The 11,788-nt window shown below is 43.3% G+C and overlaps 1 protein-coding gene across 1 annotated transcript in view; it reads right to left on the bottom strand.

Moving 5' to 3' along the window:
* LOC116516665 (zinc metalloproteinase-disintegrin-like MTP9) overlaps positions 1–9,667 on the bottom strand; it is a 36,155-nt gene extending 26,488 nt beyond the window's left edge. The window contains exons 1-4 of the mRNA XM_032229303.1: positions 9,586–9,667; positions 7,196–7,302; positions 6,364–6,440; positions 393–471 (exon numbers count right to left, since the gene is read on the bottom strand). Coding sequence (XP_032085194.1) covers positions 393–471; positions 6,364–6,440; positions 7,196–7,302; positions 9,586–9,637 — 315 coding nt within the window. The 5' untranslated portion in view covers positions 9,638–9,667. The remainder of the gene's footprint in view (positions 1–392; positions 472–6,363; positions 6,441–7,195; positions 7,303–9,585) is intronic.
* Between the last annotated feature and the right edge of the window lie 2,121 nt (positions 9,668–11,788).

Here is an 11,788-nt window from a genome sequence, read left to right as displayed (position 1 = left end):
CAAATGAATTTCTGTATAGGAGGAAAGAGAATTTCTCTAACCTTTAGTATTACAAACAAATGATTCCACATTTATCACAATAATCTGGTTTAAAAATGAAAATGTAGATCTTATAAACCTGATAATCAATCTATTTGTGAAACTCACTCCCCAAAATGTTTGCTTCTAAACAGTAACTGGTTGATTGAAATCTTTTCCTATTAATTCAATGAATAAAACAAACTGGGTTTAATGTTCCATACATCCTTATATGACTATTTCAGTATAAGATACTTTATAAATATACAATCCTTCTTGTTTGAATAGCCTGGTCTGGTATATGCATATTTGGAATATTGTGCACAAATATTCTTTCCCTTTACTTCATAAAAGTAAGACACTCTGGATATTACCTCAACCGGAGGGTTTGTTGTAATTCGTTTGCCATCAGGGGAATAATGAGTCTCACTGTAATCTTTGGAAAAAAGTCCTCTGGAAGGAATGCAAACAAGAGAACATCTATGTCAGGAATTAAGTAGGACAAAGATAATTTTATAATATTTCTACAACTACTGTATTTTAAGCCTATATTGTTTGGTATCAAAAGAAAGGACCAGGAATTTCAATCTCAAGAGGTTATATATTTAAGAGGAGCACTGAACATACTAGATTCACCTGAAGAAAATATTTGCACCAAGGAAGCAGTGCAATTCTCTTCATCAAGGTTCAGAGGTTATATGATTGCCTAGGAGAAGACATTTTGCATTGCCTCTTCTTTTTATTCTTCTGGTCTATACAACAATTGGATGAAACTCCTTGGTCTATAAAGGAGAGCTGCATAGTTCTATTTACCTAAGAGTAAAATGAAGCAACCTCAAAAATGGATGCTTCATACAGAAGCATGTGCCTTGAAGTTTTAAACCAATATATGGAGTCACTTTCCACTTCTAGTGTCACAACTATGGCTTCTGGCATTGCCTTCTATTTTTCTAATCTACATCTTCCTTGCTAGTCTTCCACTTCTAGCCCTGCTTGGCTTCCATGCCAAAATGTGATCATCCAGATGCTGCCTTTGAAATCATGATAGCCTTTATATTTAAACAAAACAAAAGGGGGCACTTGAATTTAGCATGCAATCTCGCCGGTGGTACAAGATAGTGATACAGAAATGCCCACATATAGGGCAATTTCTTTATAGCCTGTACTTAATAATAAAGGGAATATACATTTAGAGGCACATATAGAATGGTCTATGGAGATTCTCAGTCATCCAGGTCATAGTTGTTCCAAAAATGTGTTTTTTTTTTTGAGCCAACAAAAAACATCTTTTGGATATAGCATGGTCAAAGGGAAAATACATTCTAAAATCAAAGCCAGGTAGTTAATCTCAATGTACCAAATATGTATCTCGGTCTTAGCATTAATTTTAAATTGCACCAGGACTTCAGAGACTTCCCATGTTTTCAGAACAGTGACAGCCATACTAATTTCAATGGTGATGTGGCATTTACACATTTGCCACCCGTCACTGCCCCTGGAATACCAACTCGGACAGCGCCCACCTAATTACAACTCTCAGGACGCCATGGACTGTGCTTTTGTGGTGCATATGTTTTATGAAAGGAGCGATAGAGGATGGCAGAAATATGGAGGGGGAGTTGGCGTCCTAACAACCAACACACACACCCTTTCTTTTTCAACCTGTTCCAGCCACCACCAGACTTTGGACCCTTTCAGGCCTATAGGCGAGGGGGAAGACAAGACATTCCCCTGCATACTATCTATATATCTTCTATGGACCGTTGTTGGCTTCTGTTTTGGATTATATCCTGACCTAGAGGGGGTGAGACTGCGAAGCTATTGCTTGTTAAAATCTGGCATTTACGCCCTGCCCCCTCCATTTGCAACCATCTCAGCCACTCAGACTTTGCCTTTTTCCACATCTTTGGCAGCCCGGACTTAACACCTTCGGCAGCCCCTTTAACCGCCTTTTGATCTGGCGGCCAAGGACACTCTAACCGCGCAATTTTTAACTGGTATGGTGAGTGCATGGGATTTGTTTGTGATTGAATGAATGGCCCACTTTTATTACCCTATTGCTACTGTATTTTTTATGTGTTTTAATTATTACATGGGGATTGTCTGAGTGAGTAAATGAGTCTGTCTGATTCGGAGGGCCTGCTGGGGAACGCGGGAGCTATAGGGGTGGTTGAGGGAACCACGGACACGGGAGTGGGTCGGAGCATTGCGGTCATAATGGGGAGGGGCAGATATAGCGGGGACTTTAGGGCTGGCCATTACCGGGGAAGGAGGGCTCGCTACGTCACAGAGATCCCTCCTTCCAGCCCTATGAGTCCCACTCTGAGGCCAGATGGCGCGAGTAATCAGGACCCTGGTCTCAGGCTGTTGTCGCTAAATGCCAGGTCTGTTGTTCACAAGGCTCCCCTCGTCCGGGACTTAATTTTAGACGAGAGGGCAGATCTGGCATGTATTACTGAAACCTGGCTGGGCCCGGAGGGAGGAGTCCCCCTCGTAGAGATGTGCCCAGATGGATTTCAGGTGCTTCATCAGCCGAGAGCCCAGGGAAGGGGTGGCGGTGTGGCTATTGTTATCCGGGAGTCTTTAGTACCTCGTAGGATCCCTGCTCCGGAGCTTGTCGGGTGTGAGTCCCTGCAGGTGAAGTTGGACCTCAAGGGTCAAGTGGGTCTGCTGCTAACGTACCTGCCTCCCAACAGCATTGCAGCAGCCCTCCCCTCGCTCCTCGAGTCAGTAGCCGAGCTAGCAATTGAGTTCCCCAGGCTTATGGTCCTGGGGGACTTCAATCTGCCTTCGCTCGGTGAACACTCTGATGGGGTGCAGGAGTTCATGGCTTCCATGACGGCCATGGGCTTGACCCAGGTAATTCGGGGCCCAACCCATTCAGCAGGTCACATGCTCAACCTCGTATTCCTCTCGGAGCAGTGGACTTGTGATCTTGGTCTGAGGGGTAATGAGATCATACCCCTGTCGTGGTCAGACCACTGCCTACTGAGGCTTGACTTTCGGAGGCCAAACCCCCACTGTAGGGAGGAGGAACCGACCAGGTGGTTCTGCCCCAGGCGACTTATGGACCCTTCGAGGTTCCAGACGGAGCTTGGGGTTATTCCTGATACTCTCGCCCACAGTTCGGTGGAGACTCTGGTTGCTGCCTGGCACTCGGCAGCATCGGAGTCCCTTGACCGGATTGCGCCACTACGGCCCCTCGGGTCGGCGGATCCCGGAGGCCTCCTTGGTTTACCGAGGAGCTCCGGGAGAGGAAGCGCCGGAGGAGACACCTAGAGCACCTATGGAGGTCCAATAAATCTGAATCGAACCGAGCACTCTTAACAACCTGCACCAAGGAGTACATCAGGGCATTGAGGACAGCAAAAAGAACGTATATTGCCACCTTGGTTGCGTCCGCTGAGTCGCGCCCAGCCGCCCTGTTTAGGATAACCTGCTCCCTCCTAAATAGGATGGATACGGGGGACCCCTTGCAGGGTAGGGCTGAGGATTATGTCCAGTTCTTAGCGGACAAAGTTGCTTGGTTTCGGTCGGATTTGGACTCCACCTTTGCAGATCCAGCCGAGGCACAAGGGGATAAATTGGCAGACCATCTCTGGGTTGAGTTTCAGGATGTTGCCCCTGGGGATGTGGACAAGGCCATAAGAGCTGTGAGTGCCTCCACTTGTGTACTGGACCCGTGTCCCTCCTGGCTGGTTGCCAACAGCAGTGAGGTGACACAAGGCTGGATCCAGGCGGTCATTACCGCCTCCCTTCGGGAGGGGCACTTCCCCGCCGCACTTAAAGCGGCAGTGGTAAGACCCCTCCTGAAGAAACCATCTTTGGATCCAGCCGTTCTTAACAATTACCGTCCAGTCTCCAACCTCCCCTTTGTTGGGAAGGTTGTTGAGAAGGTGGTGGCCTTCCAGCTTCAACGGTCCTTGGAGGAAGCTAGTTACCTTGACCCTTTCCAGTCCGGCTTCAGACCTGGTTACAGCACAGAAACTGCTTTGGTCGCATTGACTGATGATCTCTGGAGAGCCAGGGATGGAGGCCATGCATCCATCCTGGTTCTCCTTGACCTCTCGGCGGCTTTCGATACCATCGACCATGGTATCCTTCTGCGACGACTGCAGGAGGTGGGGGTGGGAGGCACTGTTTTGCAGTGGTTCTCCTCCTACCTCTCGGACAGGTCACAGTCAGTGTTGGTTGGGGGGCAGAGATCGACCCCTAGGCCCCTAACATATGGGGTGCCGCAGGGTTCGGTCTTATCCCCCCTACTATTTAACATCTACATGAAACCGCTGGGCGAGATCATTCAGAGGCACGGGATAAGATACCACCAATACGCGGACGATACTCAGCTGTATCTGTCCACCCCGTGCCAAATCAATGAAGCGGTGGACCTGATGAACCGGGATCTCGAAGCCGTTAGGGACTGGATGAGAGCTAACAAACTGGTACTCAACCCGGACAAGACCGAGTGGCTGTTGTGTTTCCCTCCTAATAATTTGGCTAGTGTTCCATCACTCAGGCTGGGGGGCCAAATTTTATACCCCTCAGACAGGGTTCGCAACTTGGGAGTCCTCCTGGACCCACAGCTGACCTTTGACCACCACCTGTCGGCTGTGACCAGGGGGGCATTTGCCCAGGTTCGCCTGGTGCGCCAGTTGCGACCCTACCTGAACCGGGAGGCTCTCACAACGGTCACTCGGGCCCTTGTGACCTCTAGGCTGGAATACTGCAACGTGCTCTACATGGGGCTGCCCTTGAAGAGCATCCGGCGACTTCAGCTAGTCCAGAATGCGGCCGCGCGAGTGATTGTGGGCGCACCGCGGTTCGCCCACATAACACCTATCCTCCGCGAGCTGCACTGGCTACCTGTTGATCTCCGGGTGCGCTTCAAGGTGCTACTTACCACCCATAAAGCCCTCCATGGTAGTGGATCTGAGTACTTGAGAGACCGCCTCCTGCCAATTACCTCCCTACGACCTATTAGATCACACAGATTAGGCCTCCTCCGAGTTCCATCTGCCAGTCAGTGTCGACTGGCAACTACGCGTAGGAGATCCTTTTCAGTAGTAGCTCCGACCCTTTGGAACGATCTCCCCGTGGAGATTCGCACCCTCACCACCGTCCAGACCTTCCGCACAGCCCTCAAGGCCTGGCTATCCCGTCAGGCCTGGGGATAAAGATTCTAATCCGTCCCCACCCGAATGATGAATGAATGTTGTGTACTATTTTTACTTATGTATTGTCTCATGTCTTGTCTTGTATTCCCCTCCCCACAAATTGTAAGCCACCCTGAGTCCCCTCAGGGAAAAGGGCGGCCTATAAATAATAAACAAATCAAATCAAATCAAATTTGGGGGTAATGGAAATGGCATATTTTCTTTTAGTGGTGTTAGTAGTTTATTTACATATGAGAAATCCAACCTAGAATTAAGATAAATTTCCTGACAATGAGAACAATTAATTGGTGGAAAGGCTTGCTTTGATAAATTGTGGATATTCCATCACTGGAGGTTTTCAAGGAATGATTGGACAGTTATAGAATGGTATAGTCTCCTGATTGAGCAGAGGATTGGCCTAGAAGACCTTCAAGGTCCCTTCCAACTATGTTATTCTTTTCTGCTGAAAAATGATTATGTTCCTTTTTGTTTCCTATAGTGAAACAAAGCTGCCATTTTTTAAAAAGTCTGGCTAGATGAGTCAGTGAAAGACCAAAAACTTGTTTCAATAGTTAGTTATTATGTAAATATAAGCCAGGTGGCTTATATTTGCATAACGTATTTATTACTACCTTGATTTACAGTTAAAATGGGACACAACCAAGAAGACTCACATGGCATTCTTTAAAAAAGTGTAGTGAAATCTGGGCTTATTTAGTCATGTCCCCTTTTGGGTCTTAATAAGGCACAATATTTCATATCTTTCATACTTCAATATGTAAATTCTGATATAAGTTGACTGGCTATATATATCTCTTAGGAAATGTTATTCAGATTGATGGGGTATCTGTGAAGCAGCATAAGTAATAATTTTTAAAACTATAATTTTTCATACCTAACCTAGGTAATTCAAGTGATAAAAGGTTATGAGCTTTGAATGGTTCAACTTTATCTAAATTGTTATAGTCTAGCAATGTACCATAGAAAGCACAAATAAAAAATTCTCAGTTCTGGGATAAACATAATTCAAATTTTTACCAACTATATCTATTTTTCCTGTAGTGTAAAATATAAATTACTTTTAGTTTTCCAAACAAAGCAATTCAATTATTATTTCTCTAAGATTATGTCTGAGAATATACATTATCCGTATAGTCCTAGTACAGTTAAAAGAACTTCTGTGTTAACATACTTATTTCTTTCCAGGTGAAGGACCACTGGCTCTCCATTCACTTTAAATTCATATTGCATTGTATCTTCATACTTGGTCTGAAATGCAAAAAGTTCAGAGTTAATTTTATTTTTTAAAAAATAGGCAAATTAAATGTGTACCCTCTTAATAATTCTATACCTGTGTCAAATGGAGAGCTGTACCCAAATTATTTATTAGATTTAGAGTATTTCATCAGGTGCTTGAAGGGCACTATAAAATCTTAAATTAAATTAAACGTTCCTGCATAAGTTCAAGATCTCAATCTCCAATTGAACATTTTGGTGAATGAAGTTGGGCTGGGAGAGAGAGACTGACTCAAAAGTCATCCAGTGATGGTCTTGAATCTGGTTCTTACTGCTAAGCTTAAATTACCATCTTCACCTAGAAACAGAACTTCCCCTTCTCTTCAGGACAGAATAGATAAAATTTAATGGAACTTCCAGTTGTGTGTGTGTGTGTGAGAGAGAGAGGGGGGGGGGGAGGGAGGGAGGGAGGGAGGGAGGATGTTACTCCTGGATCTGTTGCAGCTATGAAATGATCCAAAACTAATTTCCACCTTGATCCCTCTCCCCTCTACGGCTGGGTGTTTTTCAACACTTTATTAGCTATAGTAACCTACTAATATTAGGAATTCTACTCTAAATTGCAAGGAGTCTCCTCAATTTTGTATGAATTGAATGGCCATATAAATTTGATGAACAAGGCACATAGATAGCAATGCAAAAATTCAGGTAATCATTAGATGGCAGCATAGGAATACCCAAAATTATATTGTCTGGCAAGAAGTAATTTGCTATGGTCTTTTTCTTACCTCTGGCTCAGCATTCTGAACTTCTCCTTTGGGCAATGCAGGGACTTTTTGTGGATACACTACTTCATAATCTTTAACATTCCCAGATTCCAGGATTATAGAGCTCCCTTCAAAAGGGGGGAAAAGAAGAAGAAAAGTTTGGTTTACTTTGGGATATTATTCTATCACTCTCACATTCACAACTTAATTTGTTATTCTTTTTTTTTTTTAGTGGAACACAGCATAGAAATCCAGGTTTTCTTTGGGTATGCAATTTGCTGAATGATGTTTGACAGCTGGGAGACTATCTAGAGACATTGATTTGGGCAGCTGGAAAAGAAAGGTTTTGGATTGTGAATAATCAGAAAAATAAATAAATCTCAACGAATGTGCAATTTTGTACGTAAGTGATAAGGATAACATGAGAAGCTGTAAATCACAATAGTTAGATTCACACAATTCAGTAAACCATATTACATTATGTACATACATTATTCAAAAAGATAGACAAACTTAGGTTGTTATGCAAATACAGCTTATTAAGAATTTCTTCCAGTTGAACTGCTACTTTGTAACAGTAATAGAGTTGGAAGGGACCTTGGAGGTCATCTAGACCAACCCCCTGCTCATACAGGAGACTTATACTAGGGAGTACTATACTAGCCAAACTGCCAAGCTTTCTGATCGACATGCTCAATGTCTTAGGGTTAGACGTAGGCTTAGGGTTAGAGTTAGTTAGGACTTGCCCAGGCAAGTCCCTCCAGTGCAGTTGCAACAGGCAACAATGTGCACGTGTGTGGCCAGCACATGGAACAGGGCAGCAATGCAGCACGTTCAAGAAGCGGAGCTGCTCCGGTAATTTTTGCTGCAAGAAGCCTGCACAACCGCCGTCTCTCTTTGGTGCAAGAAGCATCCATCCTCACTGAAAAAAAGAAGCAGCAGCTGCAAGCATCTCATAACAAAGTGGGGGTGAGATGTGGACTGGCGGCAACAGCTCAGCCCTGGTTTGCCTTCCGTGGCAGCCAGCCACAGGAAGAAGGTAACAGAGGTGTGTTCCTACTGGTTCGGACTGATTCAACCGAACTGGTAGTGGTTTGCCGGCCTGAGTTGCTGGAACCGGCAGTAACCCAGGCCTGCCATGGCCCTGAACCTGTTCCCCGGTTGGCACGGCATGGTGTTTTTTAAATATTCTCTGCATGAGCAGACCTATATATGGGTAACTGGGCAAGCACGCATAGCATGCGTCAGACATGCCTATGAGCGAGGAGAGAACTTGCACACAAAATTGCGTATGCACTGAACCAGCAGTAATGCTGGCAGCAACCAACCCCGGAAGGTAAGGATGTGTTGCTTGGCGAAGGGAGAGTGAGAGGCCTTTGACAGATTAGTCCAGGCCTGGGAAGAAAATAGATAGAATAGAAATTGAAACTTTTTTCCTACCAGGTTCTGTGGGCATGGCTTGGTGGGGTGGGGGGTGTCAAGTGACTAAGTGGCATGGCCATGAGTGATGTCAACCCCCCCCCCACCAAGCCACGCCCACAGAACCGATAGGGAAAAAAATTGAATGTCACCACTGCTTCCATCTCCCTTTCTTCTTTAATATAGTGTTCTTTATAAATTATTTTTCTAATTTTGAAAGCTGCTCTCCTGGTAAGGACATCCCCATCTTTCCTTTCTTTACAAAACACCCAAGGCTATCCCACTGAGCTTCTAACCCTTACTTGTGTTTGGCAACCATCTGAATCAATTGAGTATCATGATCTGTAATGATAGGTGGGAATGACTTGGGAGACAGGAAGAAGAGCCACAGACTGGTCAACTGGCATGTAAAAGGTATCTCAGCCCACAGAAGGAATGAGAACATGGGGAGCATTTAGAAGGGGCAGCCCTGATTTTCTGCAGAGTAAAAGGAAAGAAGGAAAGAAATCATTTAAGATAATTTAAAATCTTGCATTGAGGAAAGTTAGTATCATATTACTTAAGTACAGTTGGAAGATTCTCTGTAATAACAATAGCATTTTCTTTTGTTTGGCTGAATATTATGCTAGCTTAAATACAGGAAGTCAAATTGTAATTGAAAGAAGAGTAAAAGGGAAAGCTCTTTATTTTTCTTTAACATTTTGCTTCCTGAATTTTTCTTGCCACAAATTCTGCCTCTCTGTCCTCTTCAGTCTTCTAATCCTTTTTTTGAACTCACATTATTGGAAAACCTTGATGATTAAGCAAAAAAATCATCTATGTAACTTTGGAATAACTGTGATCTTTGAGAGCAAGCACTCTTTTGCTAAGTCTCTAGAAACTGAAGTGGAACAAGTTTTGGTTAGCATCAAAAGAAAAACCATAGAAATTTGTTGGGCACCATAGAAATTTAAATAAGAATATGAAAAAGGAAACCAAAGAAAACATCTTACCTTGATATGGAAAAAACGCTAAGCATATAGTTACCAAGAGAGCTTGGATCATTTTGGAGCCTGGATGGGCTGGTGGACAGGAAATCTCCTTCTGCTTCCAAGCCAACCTGAGCTCTTCTCCTGATGACTGTGAGAAGCATGTTCTTCAATTTCATTCATGCCCTTATAGGCGAAGGTGTTTGCTAAAGGATTTGCCCAAATTCTGGAGGGCAGTTTTCCAACTGGCTTAGTGCTTGTCACTCCAACAATGACATCTGGTAAGCTTCTTTGAAGGCATCCCTCAAAGCAAAAGCCAAAAGGAGAGGATTAAATGCTCATATCAATGCTGTCCCTGGCTCACATGTTAATACAACTAAAGTTGGGGGCTCTTGGGCATGGAGTCTTAAATGCCAAGACTTGGTTTTCATAGTAAAGAGGCACTTTTTGAGCAATGTAGCATCTTTTCAATATTGCTAGCATTAGTGATAGTTGCCAGTCAGGGAGCTCAATGAGCTGACTTGTAGCCTCTGAAAAATTCAATGGTGAAAAAAGTAAGGTCCTACATTTAGGCAAGAAAAACAAAATGCACAGGTACAGTATAGGTGTACCTTGCTCAATAGTAGTAACTGTGAGAGGGATCTTGGAATCTTAGTGGACAATCATTTAAATATGAGCCAGCAGTGTGTGGCAGATGCCAAAAAAGCCAACACAGTTTAGGCTTATCTTTGTCAAAAAGAAGAAACATTAACAGAAAACACAGCAATGTAATCTAAGAAAATTGTTGCATAAGAGCTATATTAAAGAATCTATTTTGTTCTCTTATTTTAATCTCCCACATTTCCTCCCTGGAGCGCAAAATATACGTGAGATCACTTCTCATTTTATCCTCACAGCACCAGTCTTGGGAATTAGTCTGCACTAAGAAAAGCAACGTCCAAAGTCATCCAGTGAGATGCATGGTAAGCAGAGACTTAAACATGGCTATCCTGAATCCAATCCAACATCTTAATTTATATAACACTGGCCCTTGAAAAAGATACCAAAGTAAAATAAATGTTAAAATTCAATTAGAAAATCTAGGATAGACGTTGGTAGATTTGTAAATGATTCAAAGCATGCTTTGATTTTTATTATTATTATACAATTGTATCACAGCGGCCAGTTGTTTCGCTGGATTTGGCATTGGTTACTAGTCGGGCCTCACCCAGGTGCCTAGGACGTCGTAACGTATTTTCATAATATGCGTGCAGATCCAAGCAGTGCGGCTTTTTGCATTTGACTGATGGTGATTTTGTCAATTTTTAACTGTTTTAAATGTAATTCCAGTGCTTTTGGTATAGCACCCAGTGTGCCAATTACCACTGGAATTATCACTGCTGGTTTGTGCCATAGTCATTGAATTTCGATTTTTAAGTCCTGGTATCTTGCGATTTTTTCATGTTCCTTCTCGGCGACCCTGCTATCACCTGGTATTGCGATGTCTATGATTGTGACCTTATTTTTCTCAACCAGTGTGATGTCTGGTGTATTATGCGCCAGTATTTTGTCGGTTTGTATACGGAAATCCCACAAGATCTTGACCATCTGATTTTCGGTGACTTTTTCAGGCTGATGTTCCCACCAGTTTGTTGCTGTTTTAATATTATAATTTTTGCACAAATTCCAATGGATCATTTGTGCTACTGAATTGTGCCGCAATTTATAATCAGTCTGCGCGATTTTTTTACAGCAGCTGAGTATGTGATCAACAGTTTCATCAGCTTCTTTGCAAAGTCTGCATTTGGCATCATCAGAGGATTTTTCGATTTTGGCCTTAATGGCATTTGTGCGGATAGCTTGTTCTTGCGCAGCCAGGATTAGTGACTCTGTTTCTTTCTTTAATGTACCTGTTGTTAACCATAACCAAGTTTGTTCACTGTCCACTTTATCTTTTATTTTTTCCAGAAATTGGCCATGCAGTGCTTTGTTCTGCCAACTCTCCATTCTTGATTTTATCACATCTTTTCTGTATTCTTGTTTCGTCTGTTGGGCCTTCAGTAGATTTTTGTTCTTTACTTCGATTAATAGATGTTCTTGACTTTCTTTTAAATAATCAGCCAGTGCATGTTTTTCTTCTTCAACTGTTTGCTTCACTTGTAATAATCCTCTGCCACCTGATTTTCGGGGCAGGTACAGTCTATCAGTATCACCACGTGGATGTAAACTGTAGTGCATTGTCATTAGT

The sequence above is a fragment of the Thamnophis elegans genome, chromosome 13 (genome assembly GCF_009769535.1).
Source record: "Thamnophis elegans isolate rThaEle1 chromosome 13, rThaEle1.pri, whole genome shotgun sequence".
Taxonomy (NCBI): Eukaryota; Metazoa; Chordata; class Lepidosauria; order Squamata; family Colubridae; genus Thamnophis; species Thamnophis elegans.
This window is presented reverse-complemented; position numbering and strand designations above follow the sequence as displayed.